The 17,288-nt window shown below is 47.7% G+C and overlaps 1 protein-coding gene across 2 annotated transcripts in view; it reads right to left on the bottom strand.

The window, feature by feature from the left end:
- The window catches only part of ENTPD7 (ectonucleoside triphosphate diphosphohydrolase 7), a 31,211-nt gene extending 21,477 nt beyond the window's left edge, over positions 1-9,734 (bottom strand). Inside the window, exons 1-3 of one of the 2 annotated variants that reach the window (XM_077258339.1) lie at positions 9,567-9,734; positions 6,962-7,087; positions 6,175-6,357 (exon numbers count right to left, since the gene is read on the bottom strand). In XM_077258339.1, the coding sequence (XP_077114454.1) occupies positions 6,175-6,357; positions 6,962-6,969 (191 nt within the window). In that variant the 5' untranslated portion in view covers positions 6,970-7,087; positions 9,567-9,734. The remainder of the gene's footprint in view (positions 1-6,174; positions 6,358-6,961; positions 7,088-9,566) is intronic. The other variant, XM_077258340.1, reaches the window with a different exon arrangement.
- Between the last annotated feature and the right edge of the window lie 7,554 nt (positions 9,735-17,288).

The following is a 17,288-nucleotide window of genomic DNA, read 5'->3' as shown; positions in this document are numbered from 1 at the left end:
TTCTATGGAGGGGCAGACGCTTAAAACAGTCGTGAAATGAACGGAATTATTGTGTTACTTTCTTTTTGTGGAAATTTTGACTATGGAAAGACTATAATCAGGTGATGACAGAGGTGGAGAATGTGTTAGGATATCACTGATCACAATTATAGCCACTGAATTAAAGCATGTCCTCCTATAGAAAACCAGTAGAAAAGCATGGTCTTACTGCCGTCATCCCTCCAACATGGTACAAACTGCTTTTTGTGCACAAACTAGTCTAAGGTCCAGGAGCTTTCCAGATTCTCCTGCTATTTTCACTTGCCAACAAATCTTTTTGAGTAGGCAATTCCTCTTCATGAGCATTCTGCCAGCACTATAGGGACTGGAACGTCTTTTGCTTTACTTTCCAATTATGTAATTTTCCTGTCATTGTCAAATGACTTAATGCCCTGAACCAAAAGCTGGCCTCTCTGTTACACCTATATCCAGTGTAACAGACAGGAGATCAGGGGCAGTAAGAGACAAAGACCCGCCCCCACTTCCCGTAAAGGGACAAAGACCCACCCCCACTTCCCATAAAGGGACAAAGACCGACCCCCACTTCCTGTAAAGGGACAAAGACTAACCCCCACTTCCCGTAGAGAGACAACTTCCCGTAAACAAACAACCAGCCTAAACTTCCCATAAAGAGACAAAGACCCGCCCCCACTTCCCGTAAAGGGACAAAGACCCACCCCCACTTCCCATAAAGGGACAAAGACCGACCCCCACTTCCTGTAAAGGGACAAATACCGACCCCCACTTCCTGTAAAGGGACAAAGACCAACCCCCACTTCCCGTAAAGAGACAACTTCCCGTAAACAAACAACCAGCCTAAACTTCCCATAAAGAGACAAAGACCCGCCTCCACTTCCCGTAAAGTGACAAAGACCCACCTCCACTTCCCATAAAGAGACAAAGGTCCGACTCCACTTCCCGTAAACAAACAACCCTCCTACACTTCCCGTAAACAAACCTGCCTACACTTCCCGTACAGAAGTAAAGACCTGCCCTCATTTCCCATACAGAGGTTAAGACACGCCCTCACTTCCCGTACAGAGGTAAAGACCGGCCCTCACTATCCATAGAGGTAAAGACCCGCCTCAGCTTCTTCCCAGAGACGAAGACCTGCCCACACTTCCCGTAAAAAGACAAAAACCAGCCTCCACTTCCCATACAGAAATAAAGACCTGCCTCCTCTACCCATAGAGACAAAGAGCCTCCCCGCTTACCATACAGAGACAAAGACCCGCCCCTTCTGCCCATATAGAGACAAAGAGTTGACCTCACTTCCCGTATAGAAACACCCCCACAACTTCTTGTAAAGAGACAAAGACCCGCCTCCGCTTCCCATGGAGAAAGAGCTGCCCCACTTCAGGTAAGGAGACAAGTACCCACCTACACTTCCCTTACAAAGACCTGCCCCATTTCCCGTACAGAGACAAAGACCCGTCTCCTCTTCCCGTACAGAGACAAAGACCCGCCTCCTCTTCCCGTACAGAGACAAAGACCCGCCTCCTCTTCCCATACATTACAGTATTTATGTACAGTACAGACCAAAAGTTTGGACACACCTTCTCATTTAAAGATTTTTCTGTATTTTCAAGACTGACAATTGTAAATTCACACTGAAGGCATCAAAACTATGAATTAACACATGTGGAATTATATACTTAACAAAAAAGTGTGAAACAACTGAAATTATGTCTTATATTCTAGGTTCTTCAGAGTAGCCACCTTTTGCTTTGATGACTGCTTTGCACACTCTTGGCATTCTCTTGATGAGCTTCAAGAGGTAGTCACCGGGAATGGTTTTCCAACAATCACTTGTTGGCCCTTTTGCCTTCACTCTGCGGTCCAGCTCACCCCAAACCATCTCGATTGGGTTCAGGTCTGGTGACTGTGGAGGCCAGGTCATCTGGCGTAGCACCCCATCACTCTCCTTCTTGGTCAAATAGCCCTTACACAGCCTGGAACAATTTTCATAGTCATGAAAATACAGAAAAATCTTTAAAATGAGAAAGTGTGTCCAAACTTTTGGTCTGTACTGTAGGTTGCCTGGAAGTACAGAAACCAGTCACACTGGTTGCCCATTTTTAGAACGGTCATTAGAAGGCTGAGTAAATAGAGGGGTCCACTGTTCAGGGTCTCTGTCTTGGGCGGTTACAATGAACGTCTCTTGTTCTGGAGGAACGGTCCTATCCTGTAATGTACACACAGACCTTAGAAGTTAATGGGCAGTGTGTTATGTGTGTAGTTTCGTCTATGGCGGCGCAGCAGGAATATTGAAGATTTTTGGGTTTTCCCGCAGATTTCATTTGATCGCTAAACTGCCTTAAGGTGTCAGAGGGGCAGCGAAGAAGCCACTTCTCTCCAAGAACAACAAAAACAGACTGACCCTCTGTAGGAAGCACAGAGATTGGGCTGCAGGAGACTGGGGTAGTGATTTTCTCTGACGAAGCCCCCTTCAGACTGCTTGGAAAATCTGGAAAACTAATTGTTCGGAGAATAAAAGGGGACGCTGCCATCATGGAAGGGGATCACTTAAGAAGATGGCCGTGAATAAAGAATGGGATCTAAACATTCTCCAGGAGCAACTCCTCCCAACCATTGAGGAGAAAATTTGGTGATGAACAATATTTTCTCCAGCATGATGGAAACCATGCCACAAGTCAGGAATGATAACCAAGTGGCTCCGTGAACAAAACATTTAAATAGTGGGTCCATGGCCAGGAAATGCTCCAAATCTCAATCCCCTTGACACTCTGTGGTCAATCCTCAAAAAGTGACAAAAACCCAGAAATTGTGTGTGAGAGCACTCATGAGACCAGAACGGGCGGTCATCTGTCGGGGTCAAACTTTGGCCCAATGGTATCCAACTTCTGGACAAGTCTTGAAAAATAAGGTCAACATTGGAAATGCAAACACCGGGGGATGCAGAATTGGGATCCCCTCCCTATGACATCCATGTGCCTTCACTGGTCCTGGTGAGGCGACCTGCAGACACTACAAGGGTCAGCTCCTCTGCTGTGAATCTGGCCAGCGACAGGTGCACAGCAGTAATCTGCACGAGCCTCCATCGCATTGTCTCGCCCTCTGATGTCTGACCCCGATTATGGTTTTCACCAAATTATCTTTGACAGAGAGGAAAAAAAAATGTCTAATGAGTCCACGGGTGAGACGAGTAAATACCTAAAGACTTTAATCATCTGCAAAGTTTTTCAAGCCTCCGAACAGCAGCTGCCGAGCTGGGAATCACTGCAACAAGTCTGAAGGAACATGGGACGTCACCACCATGACCCTGGAGACAGCTGCGGGGAGGCGGTGGGAACGGCAGCACCTGGCGGCAAGGCTCCGGCCCACGGTTCATTGCACAGATCAGTAACAGTATCATTATGTGCTAGGACAACAACGCACAATGTGAACAGACCCCAACACAGCGTTAGACCCCTTAACGCCACATATTATGCATTTATATATATCCCCTATGAGTGCTGGTTAATAAGTGCTCCATAACGGATATCTACGTCATGCTGATCAGGGCTCCAGGAGCCCGGCTGACATTGGTGAAGACTCTACTCCCTGTAGTTTAACCCCCAAGATGCTGCCGACAATAGAAACGACAAAATTTAAGTGGTGAAACAAAGGGCAGGGCTTCACTCCGACATCAACCCTCCCTCTGACATCAACCTTCCCACCCCCGTCAGCGTTATGCTCAAATTCCTTTAGTAAGACTAAAATAAAATAAAAAGGTTAAATAAAGTAAATATTCGAAAAAAAAGTGAATAAAAAACAAAATATTTTTTTCCCCACCAACATTTATGAAAACAATAATGACAACTGATAATCGCCGAGCTATTGATGTGTCACACTTTTACCTGTGAAAATAAAGACAAAAACAATGCCAGAATGACGTTTTTTTAGTTGCTAAGACACTAAAATAATGCAATGAAGAGCGATTTATATAAAAAAAAAAATAATAATTAAATGTACCCCAAAACGGAACCAATGAAAACGTCAACTCATGGCACAAAGAAACAAAGAAACAAAGCTTGCAAAAAAAAAACCAAAAACAAAACATTACACAGCATGTTGCGACACAAACAAAAATTGTTCGTTTTTTGGAAGGGGGAGGAGGGGATTTTATTGTACAAAAGTAGAGTTTTTGCTGCATTTTTTAATGCAAATTTTAAGATGCGCTGTACAGTATCAGCAAAAGTTACGAGATTTCAGAAAACTCATGCACACATTTTTAACTGCAGCATGTCATTTCTTTCTGCAGTGTTTTTTTTTCAGCCATAGAAAGTGGAAAAACGCAGAAAACAAAAATACAGGTATCAGGTCTTGCTGCAGAAACTTAACGAGGTTGCATCATGTTTTTTGGGGGCTCTAAACTATCAACATGCAGAAGAGACAATAGAAACAGCAAAACCTGCTGTTTGTAAGCAGCTTATTTACTGCATAGAGAGTAGGTGTTGCCTGAAGAAAAAAAAAAAAAAAACACAGCAAAAATGCAATGTGTGAACATAGCCTTACATGTATAAATTAGCTGAAAAATTAAACCGCTGTGGCTGCTAAAACACAGGGATAAAAATAAGAAAGAAAATGGACCAGTCGGATTACCCGACATATCTCAAGTAAATACTTATATACTTATACAGGGACATATGTTATTGGAAATGCGCAGAGCCGGTTTCTCCTGCAAATTACTGAGCTGGCAGCTTGGCGCCATTATTTGGTGTGTGAATCACAGTGGGATGTCGACATAGCCACACTTTTCTAAGAGGAATAATGGAGGAACAGCACAATGCAGAGTTCATGGAAGGTACAAGTATTTACTAAAAGACATTTCAGGAAAAGTGACATTTTCTTAAGTCATATTTATTTTTCTAGGATGGATCTAAATGGTTTGCATAATTAATTAATTTGCCTCAAATCCTACTAAAAATAATAGCGTCAGTATTAACAGATGTGACTTATTTATGTGCACATGTCGCCATATAGTCAGGAAATATTTCTGAAACATCTGATTAATTTCTGTGTGTGATTACAGGTATAAGCTGCTCATGGTCTCAACAATTACGTTGGGAATGTGAGAAGGCATTGGTAACAGGAGGTGATAACAAGAAGAAAGGTTCCTGTATCCGCTCCCTGAAGTCACTGGTGGCTGCACAGGGAACAAGGTGACAGCAACATGGTGTATTGTGGGTGCTAACAAGAAAAAAAGTTCCTGTATCCTCTCCCTGGAGTCACTGGTGGCTGCATAGGGAATAAGGTGACAGCAACATGGTGTAATGTGGGTGATAAGAAGAAGAAAAGTTCCTGTATCCTCTCCCGGCAGAATCGGAAAGTAGAACTTTACTTGTTGTGCCCGGAATATTAATATGATGCCCGGATAGAAGTCTAGGTCTTGTACTGTAGCTGCAAGAAGCGTTTAAAGCAACGACCTGTTACTTGGCAGTGAACTGGTGCTGGATTACGGGAGTATAATGGTTTCTTCATGGATCCATGAACATTGCGGAACTTTCTTATTTGCTTTGCACATGAAATTCAAGATGTCAGTGAACGGAAACAATCCTTTTCATATTCCAAATCCAAGATCGTGTTCGGATGAGATCTAACCAGTGACCATCTCTCCCAAAGACTTTACCTTATACTACAGGGATGCGCCAGATCCGGCAGAGTGAAGACGCTTTTTGTTAGCGGCTCTGTGCCCTGGCCAATTTCCCCAGTGTCAGTGGATGGTCTCAACAGGAAGGGGGCAGATAGCCGACTTCAGGAGAAAGACTATTCTGGGGCGATCTGTGCATGTGGCTGTCAATCAATGAAGCAGAGGGATGAACTCCACACCGCCCACAGTGCACCGAACATTTCATTTGCATAATATGTCAAAGATCGTTTTATTAAAACGTAGTCGCAGATTTTACAACTACATGTACGCTTGCTCTCGGGGTAGACCGCCCTACATGGAGGTGCAATTACTCCATTACATAATTTAGCCCAGACAGAATCCCTTTAAGAAAAAAATGCCCCTATTGTAACCCATGACCTGGCAAATCACGCAAAATAATCTGTCCATGCAAAACGAAAAAAAAAAAAAAACTATTTGCGCTTAATTGAACGACATATGAAATTACAAAACATATTACTAACCTCCTAAACTGATGATCAAGGACCACCCTGCCGCCCCAGATTGTGGGGTCTGCAACAGTCACCAGAATAACCAGGAAGGTTATAATAAAAATCACCAGAATGGCCACTCGCTGCCGGGAGAACTGTGTGACCGAGGGCAGGCTGCAGTGCCAGGACACGGGAAACAAGCAGGAGAAACTGATCCTGAAACACACAAACAAATAGATCATTAGTAAAACACTCCAGCTTCCTCGATAACATTTGGGGGCAATTTTTATTTTTACTTGAATGCATGAAACTGGTGCTAAAATCACTTTTGCAGTTTGGTTTAATTAAAAAAGTTGTACTATTTGCCTTCTATAGGCTCAATGTTGTACTGTTGTATTGCTGACTAGAAAAGGAGTTAACTGAGAACCCATCAGTGAGCTCCTTCTGACAGTTTATGGGAGAAACTACGGATCTTTTCAAGATCATCTAAGAAAGATTGTAAAAGCCCAAGTAGTCAATGACCCAGGATGTCCGCTAATGGACCCTTTTCCACATTCATGTTCCCCAACCAGCTGTTCCAAAACTACAACTCCCAGCATGCCCCGACAGCGTGAAGCTGACATGCTGAGTTTTTACAACAGCAGAGGCGTTAGGCTGCCGTCACACTAGCAGTATTTGGTCAGTATTTTACATCAGTATTTGTAAGCGAAAACCTGGAGTGGTCTGGTCTTCTTATGGATTGGTCTTCTTATGGATTGGGTGCAGTGATTTCCCCTTTGCAGCCCCCACACGCCATCATTTTTGCGTTTACGGTAATTACCTGGCCATAGGATCCCGTCAGCTGCTCCTCGCCTCTGGTGTCCACATGTCACCTCTTACGCCGTGTGCCGCAGGGATGTGGAGTCACATATACCAGCATCGCTGCCACCTCCTCCCGCCGTCCTGGCTGGGAAGTACAGGAGAGTCACACCTGGTACATGGCCGTCATTTTGCTGTTATAAGCTAAGAGTGACAGAAGCGTTGAACATTAACCGCACAGATAACAGGCAGCAGATGCTGGCCGGAGATAACCAGGAGGCGGCCACTGGCAGGTGCAGACATTAGACCAGCAGGACCGCCTGGCCCTCAGGGCTACCACTCTTGGGGCAGAGGAACAGCTTGTCATTTGGGGCAACCAGCAGTGGGGCCACCTGTCCCTTGGGGCGGCCACCTGTCCCTTGGGGCTGTCACCTGGGTTTGAAGGGGCCACCTGGCCCTCAGGGCTCCTATGTGGGTGGAAGGGCTGCCTGCCTCTCGGGGCTCCCACCCTGGGGGCGGAGAGGCCGCCTGCAACTTGGGGCTCCCACCCTGGGGCGGAGGGGCCTCCTGCAACTCGGGGCTCCCACCCTGGGGGCGGAGAGGCTGCCTGCCTCTCGGGGCTCCCACCCTGGGGGCGGAGGGGCCTCCTGCAACTCGGGGCTCCCACCCTGGGGGCGGAGGGGCCGCCTGCAACTCGGGGCTCCCACCCTGGGGGCGGAGGGGCCGCCTGCAACTCGGGGCTCCCACCCTGGGGGCGGAGGGGCCGCCTGCAACTCGGGGCTCCCACCCTGGGGGCGGAGGGGCCGCCTGCAACTCGGGGATCCCACCCTGGGGGCGGAGGGGCCGCCTGCAACTCGGGGATCCCACCCTGGGGGCGGAGGGGCCGCTTGTCCCTTGGGGCCCCTATGTGGGTGGATGGGCCGCTTGTCCCTTGGGGCCTGTAGAGATTAGACTGAAAGAATCCATTGTGTCTTTCTGCTGAGACGTCTGGCTTATCAGCAAGAAACTAGAGCAATGTTGACATTTCCTTTTTATGGACGCATTCCTTTTGATAGTGTAACCTTTTACCTACATACTAGAAAGAATACCTCATTATAGTATAGATCTGCTTGTAAAGGAATGTGAAATATAAGCGCTTGTACGCATGTCTGTAAATGTATGTTTTTTTTCTATATAAAGGAGGGGTAAAGACCAGTGAGTCAGACGCGCTCCTGAGCTTCCCCTGTATATGATCACACAATACTTTGTTTGCGTGTCATTTACCTGGAAGCTTACCTCCAGTAAGCCAGGGACTGAGAAGGACTTAACAGGCCCCTATGTGGGTGGAAGGGCCGCTTGTCCCTTGGGGCTCCTATGTGGGTGGAGGGGCCGCTTGTCCCTTGGGGCTCCTATGTGGGTGGAAGGGCCGCTTGTCCCTTGGGGCTCCTATGTGGGTGGAAGGGCCGCTTGTCCCTTGGGGCTCCTATGTGGGTGGAGGGGCCGCTTGTCCCTTGGGGCTCCTATGTGGGTGGAAGGGCCGCTTGTCCCTTGGGGCCCCTATGTGGGTGGAAGGGCCGCTTGTCCCTTGGGGCTCCTATGTGGGTGGAGGGGCCGCTTGTCCCTTGGGGCTCCTATGTGGGTGGAGGGGCCGCTTGTCCCTTGGGGCTCCTATGTGGGTGGAAGGGCCGCTTGTCCCTTGGGGCTCCTATGTGGGTGGAGGGGCCGCTTGTCCCTTGGGGCTCCTATGTGGGTGGAGGGGCCGCTTGTCCCTTGGGGCTCCTATGTGGGTGGATGGGCCGCTTGTCCCTTGGGGCCCCTATGTGGGTGGAGGGGCCGCTTGTCCCTTGGGGCTCCTATGTGGGTGGAGGGGCCGCTTGTCCCTTGGGGCTCCTATGTGGGTGGAAGGGCCGCTTGTCCCTTGGGGCTCCTATGTGGGTGGAGGGGCCGCTTGTCCCTTGGGGCTCCTATGTGGGTGGAGGGGCCGCTTGTCCCTTGGGGCTCCTATGTGGGTGGAAGGGCCGCTTGTCCCTTGGGGCCCCTATGTGGGTGGAAGGGCCGCTTGTCCCTTGGGGCTCCTATGTGGGTGGAGGGGCCGCTTGTCCCTTGGGGCTCCTATGTGGGTGGAGGGGCCGCTTGTCCCTTGGGGCTCCTATGTGGGTGGAAGGGCCGCTTGTCCCTTGGGGCTCCTATGTGGGTGGAGGGGCCGCTTGTCCCTTGGGGCTCCTATGTGGGTGGAGGGGCCGCTTGTCCCTTGGGGCTCCTATGTGGGTGGAGGGGCCGCTTGTCCCTTGGGGCCCCTATGTGGGTGGATGGGCCGCTTGTCCCTTGGGCTCCTATGTGGGTGGAGGGGCCGCTTGTCCCTTGGGGCTCCTATGGGTGGAGCACTTGCACCCCAGGACATTTAGGGAGCTGGAGGGAACAATTAGAAAATGGTCTCCTTCATGTGACAATCCCTTTAAGCTAAAAGGGGTATTAGTAAGTGACAGCTTCAGCGCCCCACAACTCCGTCAAGGGGGTGGAGGTCACCTGCTGTAAGGGAGCTGGAGGGGGAGGAGAGAATGTAAATCATAATAATAATGTTATATATTTATAGCCAGGAGATCGGAAGTATATGCTGGGACTTGTAGTTCTACTACTATATAACCTACCGCGCACTGTAGCTCAGGGCATCAATTTCCGGCCAGTGTCACGATCCTCTGCCCGCTACCTCAGAGTCCCATGCCGCCCGGTGCCCGCAGAACCCCCGCACCCGGAAGTCAGGAGCCGGCACTGCCGCACATCACTGCGTGCCTCCGCTACCACGTCTTCAGATTATTATTTATTTTTTTTTCGCAAAAACTTTATTGTCTTTACAACATCGTGCCTGAACATTGTAGTCACGTGACATGGACCATGGCGGCGGCTTCCGGGCAGGGTGTCACATAAGTGGGGGCCACAGATAGACCCACACAGGGCCCCAGGGATAACAGCTGCAGGCTGGAGGCTTCCTCCCCAGTGCTGTCCATCGGAAGTCTTAAAGGAAAACTTCATCCAAGCCTTAAAGTTCACTTTTGAGTATTTGTTAAAACATTTCCATTAAGTCTCTGGACACAATAACCCAGGATGGGGGATTAGTCCTAGTGAAACCTAAAATGGAGGCTTAGGATCAGGCCAGTCCGGACATGGTGGTCTGTGCGGTGTCTGGGTGTCGTCTCCAGAAGGCGTATACCCCAAAATGATGCCCCGATGACCGCGCCTGTGCCAATATAGTACATGGCCCTGGTGGCATCATGGGCACAAAATCCGTTTTCACGGAGTGCTGACGTAAGCCCTGATGGGACCACCGACCGTGGAAGACTGCAGTGTGAGGGGCCTCGCCTCATCTGCGCCCACCCTAGGTTACCCGAGTCCTTCCCAATGCTGCACCCAGTGCCCCTGCTCTGACCCCAATCCATGCCTCTTTCCAAGCATGCCATGAAGGTATTGGCCTTAGCAGCAGCTGCCTGGGACTGGTTTTCTAAAATAAGTTTACTGTTCACCAATTCCTCTAAGGCCACGTTCACACGATCAGTATTTTACATCAGTATCTGTAAGCCAAAAACAGGAGTGGAGCAATCAGAGGAAAAGTAGACTAGAAACACGCCACCACTTCTACATTTGTGAAAATACTGACCAAATAGCGTTGCGTTTTTGCTGTTTTTATTTTGCTGCATTTTTTATGTAAATTTTAAGCCGCGTTTTACAGTACCAGAAAAACCTCTGAGATTTCAGAAATCTCTCGCACACACATTGGGGTTTTTTTTTTTTTTGAGGACTGAATTGGAAAACTGCTTTGTTTTTACAAGCTGCAGCCGGTCACTTCTTTCAGCAGTTTTGTAGATTTTTTTTTAAACATAGAAAGCAATGAACAAGTGAAAAAACGCAGGTATCGGGTTTTGGTGCAAAAACCTAAGGAAGTCACATCATGGGTTTTGTTTTTTTTTTTTGCTAAACTTTATGAGCATGCACAAGAGCCAATAATTACGGAGCAAAATCTGATTTTTATAAGCTGCTTCCTTAGGCTACGTTCACATTAGCGTTAAGCTAATTTGCGTCGGGTTTGCGTCGGCGACGCAGCGGCGACGCATGCGTCATGCGCCCCTATACTTAACATGGGGGACGCATGCGTTTTTTTGTGTTGCGTTGTGCGACACATGCGTCTTTTTTGCCGCAAGCGTCGGACCAAGAAAACGCAGCAAGTTGCATTTTTCTTGCGTCCGATTTTCGGCAAAAACCGACGCATGCGTCGCAAAACGCAGCGTTTTTGCGTGCGTTTTGACGCGTTTTTGCGTGCGTTGTGCGTTGCGTCGCCGACGCAGCGGCGCACAACGCTAGTGTGAACGTAGCCTTACTGCTGAGGCTGCCGTCACACTAGCAGTATTTGGTCAGTATTTTACATCAGTATTTGTAAGCCAAAACCAGGAGTGGAACAATTAGAGGAAAAGTATAATAGAAACATATGCACCACTTCTGCATTTATCACCCACTCCTGGTTTTGGCTTCCAAATACTGATGTAAAATACTGAACAAATACTGCTAGTGTGACAGCAGCCTGAGAGAGCAGGTTTCACCTGCAGAAAAAGATACCCGCAATGTGTGAACGTGGCCTTGGGTACAGTCACACATGTTTCAGTTTTTACTAGACCATTTTTCGCTCATGTGTCATCCATTTTTTAAAAAGTGAAAGAAGTAAACAGTCTGACCTCTTCCCCCCCCCCCCCCTATTACCTTATGGATCAGCCAAAAATGAATTCAAAAGTGATGGAACACTGATGTAAAACAGATAACTTATGTTTTGATGGATTCCCATAGATCTGATTGGTCGAGTCAGAGCTGCGAAAACAGATGAGGATACGACATGCCGGTCTGTTGAAAAAAACAAAACTGAATTGTGAGTGGTTCTATTAAACCCCATGGGTCCATGTGTGATTGTAACATAAGGGTATGTGCACATGACGCCTTTTACAAGTGGATTCAGCTCAGAATCTGCCTAAAGAAAGCGCTAAAGAAACTCCAAAAAATTATTAATAGAAAACAATAGATTACTGTGCATAAATTCTGTTTTTTTTCCCACCGCAAAAGACATCAGAAAAATCACCGCCGGCGTTAAAAATGCTGTGTACACGTACCCGAAGTCTTATTTACGGGAAGTTTTTCTCTTCTTTCCTCCCAGGTACATAACTTACACTTATCACATTAAACCTACGGTAATTTCCCAGCAGCTTCTCCAAATCCCTTGGTAATATTATATTATCCTCCTCTGTGTTGATTAGTTTATGGAGCTTAGTATCATCTGCAAATACTAATCCTCTGTAAGACAATACATCAGCAACACAAATCCCTCCCCTGAGAGTTCGCCACAATGTATCAGCACAGGTACAATGTATCAGCATGGAGTCCGGACTCTCGGAGGATTGCGGAGGCTGGATACGATTGTAGAAAAATATCAAATGGAAGGAGAACTGGAAAACGTTTTCAGCATCTCGATGTTAGACTTAGGGCACAGTCAGACGACCATATAACACGGAAAACGGACGTCGCAGTGCACGGACTGACCAGCGGCTCTCCTGACCCGAGCGTGATAGCCTGTATATTTCTATGCAGCTGTCAGGAGAGCCGCCGGACGGTCCGTGCACTGCGATGTGATCTTCGTCCGTGTTATACGGCCATCTGACTGCGCCCTTAGGCTGGGGCCACATGGTGACAGCGATATAGGTCACTTCGCCAATATCGCCCTGTGCAGTTGCTGCATTGTGACCCATAGTATATTGCAAATGCATCAAGTCGCAAAACTTCAGAACCAGTTGGATTTTTTGTGACTTGCCTGTTGCAGCATCCACTGACGGACACAGCAACATTATATGGGCCCTTTGCAGTCCAATAGCTCATCATAATGCACAGTTCTTCCTGCTCTGGAGGTAGTAGTGGCCCCTTTACCTCCGGAGCCCCTGCGTGGCTGCAAAAGTTGCACCGAAGATATGTCCGCCCTTGGTAGTACACCAGGGGCCCCCATTCACCAGAAATATGCTGCAATGTCGCAGCGGCACAGAGCGATCTTTGGCTGCACGACCTGTGTCAAGGCCAAAGTGATTATGTAGCCCGAGGGAGCAATCTACGGAAAACTGATTTAATGAGTATCATAATCGCCCAATGAGGAAAACATATGCTCATCGGGTACTGAGATTATTAAGAGGGCTTGCAAATAGACATGTGCTGCTGAGAACATTATGATCTATGTTCACACAACAACCATGTTAACAATGGTCCTGTGCCAACAGACGTGCAATCGTCTTATATAAAGAGTATTAAATCACCGCCGATCGGCTTGCATGTAGCTGATCGGCTGTCATTTAAAGAAGGCCTGTCATTTCCTAAAAAAAACGGAGTTAAATACCTTGAAAAAACCCCCGAGTTTCCCTGATTGTTCCACTTGTTTCCATTTTGCTCTGTGTTGCTCCATTGCAGAGATATTCAAATTTGTTGCTTTTTGAGCGCAGTATGTGAAATCTCTGCTTGCAGACCAACTGGGCGTTTATTCGGGGTCTTCTCTGGGGGTGGGTGCTTTCATCCCTACCTCCCAGATGCTGCTAATCACAGCTTGACAGTATTTGAGACTGCTAAATCAGCTGCCAAGCTGCGATTTGCACTAAGAGAGAAGGGTGCAGTCCATGCTCCCTGATGAGAGTCTAAAGAAAGGCCCAAGAGATCACATGTTGCACTCCAAAAGCAGAAAATGTGAATATCTCTACAATGGAGCGATACATTGCAAAAATGATAAAAGCAGCAGAATCAGGAGGGAGCAGGGATTTTTTACAAGGTATTTATGTTTTGCGCAAGGGACAGGCAGTGTGAACTGGCTCTTAGTGTAGGTTCACTTGTTGCATAGTTGGTTCAGATTTCTTAATTTAAACCTCCAGCATTTCTGCATCCATAGTCTGCGCACATATTTTCCACACTTATTCATGCGCCTTTGTGCACTTTTTTTTATACTCTTGATGGGTTTCAGCATCTGCTCTCCCCCCTCTCAGTGATGGTCCTGGTCAAAGAAGGTTTGATGATCAGGTTGGACTTCACAGCTCACACAATAAGCTAAGGAACCGGTGTTGCCACTTACTATCAACTGGTTGTTTAGCACATTGTATCTGCAGGGTAGAGACTTATTATTCTCAGTCCTATTTAGCATCTTAAAGAGACACCTGATGTGTGCAGAGACCTTGGGATCTGAGTAGACAATTGGAATATTGCATACTAAAGGCCCCGTCTCACATAGCGATTTACCAAGGATCACGACCAGCGATATGACCTGGCTGTGATCGTTGGTAAGTCGTTGTGTGGTCGCTGGGGAGCTGTCACACAGACAGCTCTCTCCAGCGACCAACGATCAGGGGAACGACTTCGGCATCGTTGAAACTGTCTTCAACGATGCCGAAGTCCCCCTGCAGCACCCGGGTAACCAGGGTAAACATCGGGTTACTAAGTGCAGGGCCGCGCTTAGTAACCCGATGTTTACCCTGGTTACCAAAAAAAACAAACAGTACATACTCACCATCTGATGTCCGTCAGGTCCCTTGCCGTCTGCTTCCTGCTCTGACTGACTGCCGCCGTACAGTGAGAGCAGAGCGCAGCGGTGACGTCACTGCTGTGCTGTGCTCTCACTGTACGGCACTCAGTCAGTGAGAGCAGGAAGCAGACGGCAAGGGACCTGACGGACATCAGAAGGTGAGTATGTACTGTTTGGTTTTTTTTACATTTACGCTGGTAACCAGGGTAAACATCGGGTTACTAAGCGCGGCCCTGCGCTTAGTAACCCGATGTTTACCCTGGTTACCAGTGAAGACATCGCTGGATCGGTGTCACACACACCGATTCAGCGATGTCAGCGGGACCTCAATGACCGAAAAAAGGTCCAGGCCATTCCGACACGACCAGCGATCTCGCAGCAGGGGCCTGATCGCTGGTACGTGTCACACATAGCGAGATCGCTACTGAGGTCGCTGTTGCGTCACAAAACTTGTGACTCAGCAGCGATCTCGCTAGCGATCTCGCTATGTGAGACGGGGCCTTAAGGCCGGGTTCACATTGCGTTAGCAGCAGCCCGTTCAGCACATACGCTAACGGGCTGCTGTTAACGCAAGTGCCGACATTGACATCGCGCTAGCGCAGATAGAGTATCTGCTAGTTCTATCTGCGCTAGCAGTGACGGACCCGGAAACGCTGCAGCCTGCGTCTCAGGGTCCGTCACTCAATGACGGCATATCCCTAGCGCACGCCCATTGTGGGCGTGCGCTAGCGATGCGTCCGACATTGCATTCAATTGCGGCGTTAACGGACTACGTTACACCGCGTTATTCCCCGGTGTAACGTAGTCCGCCGTCTAACGGACGCCAGGAACGCAATGTGAACCCAGCCTATGCCGAGCCTTCCATTCAGGCATGTAACCAAAGCCAGGACCCATAATTAACCTACTGACAATGGAATAAATAGAACATACTATGAGGCTTTCATTATTCATCATCTGCATTAAGTCTGTTTTCTGTTCCTAGAATTTTACGTCACAAAAAAGATGTCATGTTCTTTTGTTTTCCTTGTTTGTTAAAAAATACTTTAAATAAAGAATTCATTAAAAAAAAAAAAAAAAAAAAAAAAAAAAGGTGCAAAAAATGATTTGGGTCAAAGATTGGGAACTTTTGACACTCGTGAAAGTTGGAGGGTATGTTTCTTTAATTGGAAGGAAATTTGCCCTTTGTCGATGGCATGAGGGGCAGAACTGCACCAATACATGTGGATTAGGCTCAGAACCTGACCCCATTCTGTACAGCGAGCACCCAAGAAAAACTGCTGCGAAGCTGCACTTTAACCCTTGAGATGCTGTTGTCAATAGTGACATTGCCATTCAAAGAGACTTGTCCACTACTGGGACAACCCCTGCTTAATGCTAAAGTGTCCATAGTATAATAAAAAAGCTAACACTTAATCCTTACCGCCCAGACCAGTGTCACCTAGCGATATCGGCAGGGGCATAATGACCGGTTCCGAGCTGGAGGGGGCCTGCCGATGACAATTTTACCTGGATGTGCGTCCTTGGACACACATTCAGCTGAATTATATTGTGACCCAGGATGGGAGACATTATACCAGGAACGGGCCAATGGTGGGGGTCACTACACCAGGAAGGGCCCAGTATGGTGAACATTATACCAGAAAGGGGCCAATGATGGGGACACTACACCAGGAAGGGGCCCAGTATGGGGAACATTATACCAGAAAGGGGCCAATGATGGGGACACTACACCAGGAAGGGGCCCAGTATGGGGAACATTATACCAGGAAGGGGCCATTGATGGGGGACATTATACTAGGAAGAGGCCCAATGTGGGGAACATTATACCAGGAAGGGACAAATGATGGGGGACATTATACTAGGAAGAGGCCCAGTATGGGGAACATTATACATTATGGAGAAAAGGTAGTTTTTTTCCTCTTCGGCATATTGTAAATGTTGCTATTTGCTATGAACTGTATGCAGGCACACACATACAGCATTAATGGGGTTAACTGCATTGGAAACCACAGGTTCTTTTAAGAGCACACACCTGATGGTTATTATAATTACTAATACGCACAATAGTGATTAGTTTAATGCGTCTTTATACATCTTGTGATTACTTCACTGTGATACCCTATGACTAAGGCTACTTTCACACTAGCGTCGTACGACGCACGTTGAAATGCGTCGTTTTGGAAAAAACGCATCCTGCAAAATTGCTTGCAGGATGCGTTTTTTCTCCATACACTTGCATTACCGACGCATTTCCAAACGTCGCATCCGTCGTGCGACAGATGCGTTGTGTTGTGTTGGACCGTCGGCACAAAAAAAGTTACATGTAACGTTTTTTGGTGCATCGTGTCTGCCCCCGCCTCCCCGGATATCACAATGGGGCAGTGGATGCGTTGAAAAGCTGCATCCGCTGCCCCCGTTGTGTTTTTTTGGCACAGTATGCGTCGTCACGTTGCATTGCGCCAGAAACGCGCCAGGCTACAAGGTATCTTCTTCTTTAATCATGTTTTAACTATTTTCAGTAAAAGCTATTTGATTTTACCTGGAAGGTTGTGATGAAAACCTACCTGTTTCTCCAAGTCCTAGAAGGAGACATTATACCAGGAAAGGCCATAGGGAGGCATTATAACAGAAAGGGGCCCAGGAAGGTGGACATTATACCAGGAAGGGGCCAATGATGGAGGGCATTATACCAGGAAGGGGCCCATAATGGAAGGCATTATACCAGGATGGGGCCAGTGATGGAGGACATTATACCAGGAAGGGGCTCAGGATGGGAGGCATTATAATAGGA

This window comes from Ranitomeya variabilis, chromosome 4 (assembly GCF_051348905.1).
Source record: "Ranitomeya variabilis isolate aRanVar5 chromosome 4, aRanVar5.hap1, whole genome shotgun sequence".
Taxonomy (NCBI): domain Eukaryota; kingdom Metazoa; phylum Chordata; class Amphibia; order Anura; family Dendrobatidae; genus Ranitomeya; species Ranitomeya variabilis.
This window is presented reverse-complemented; position numbering and strand designations above follow the sequence as displayed.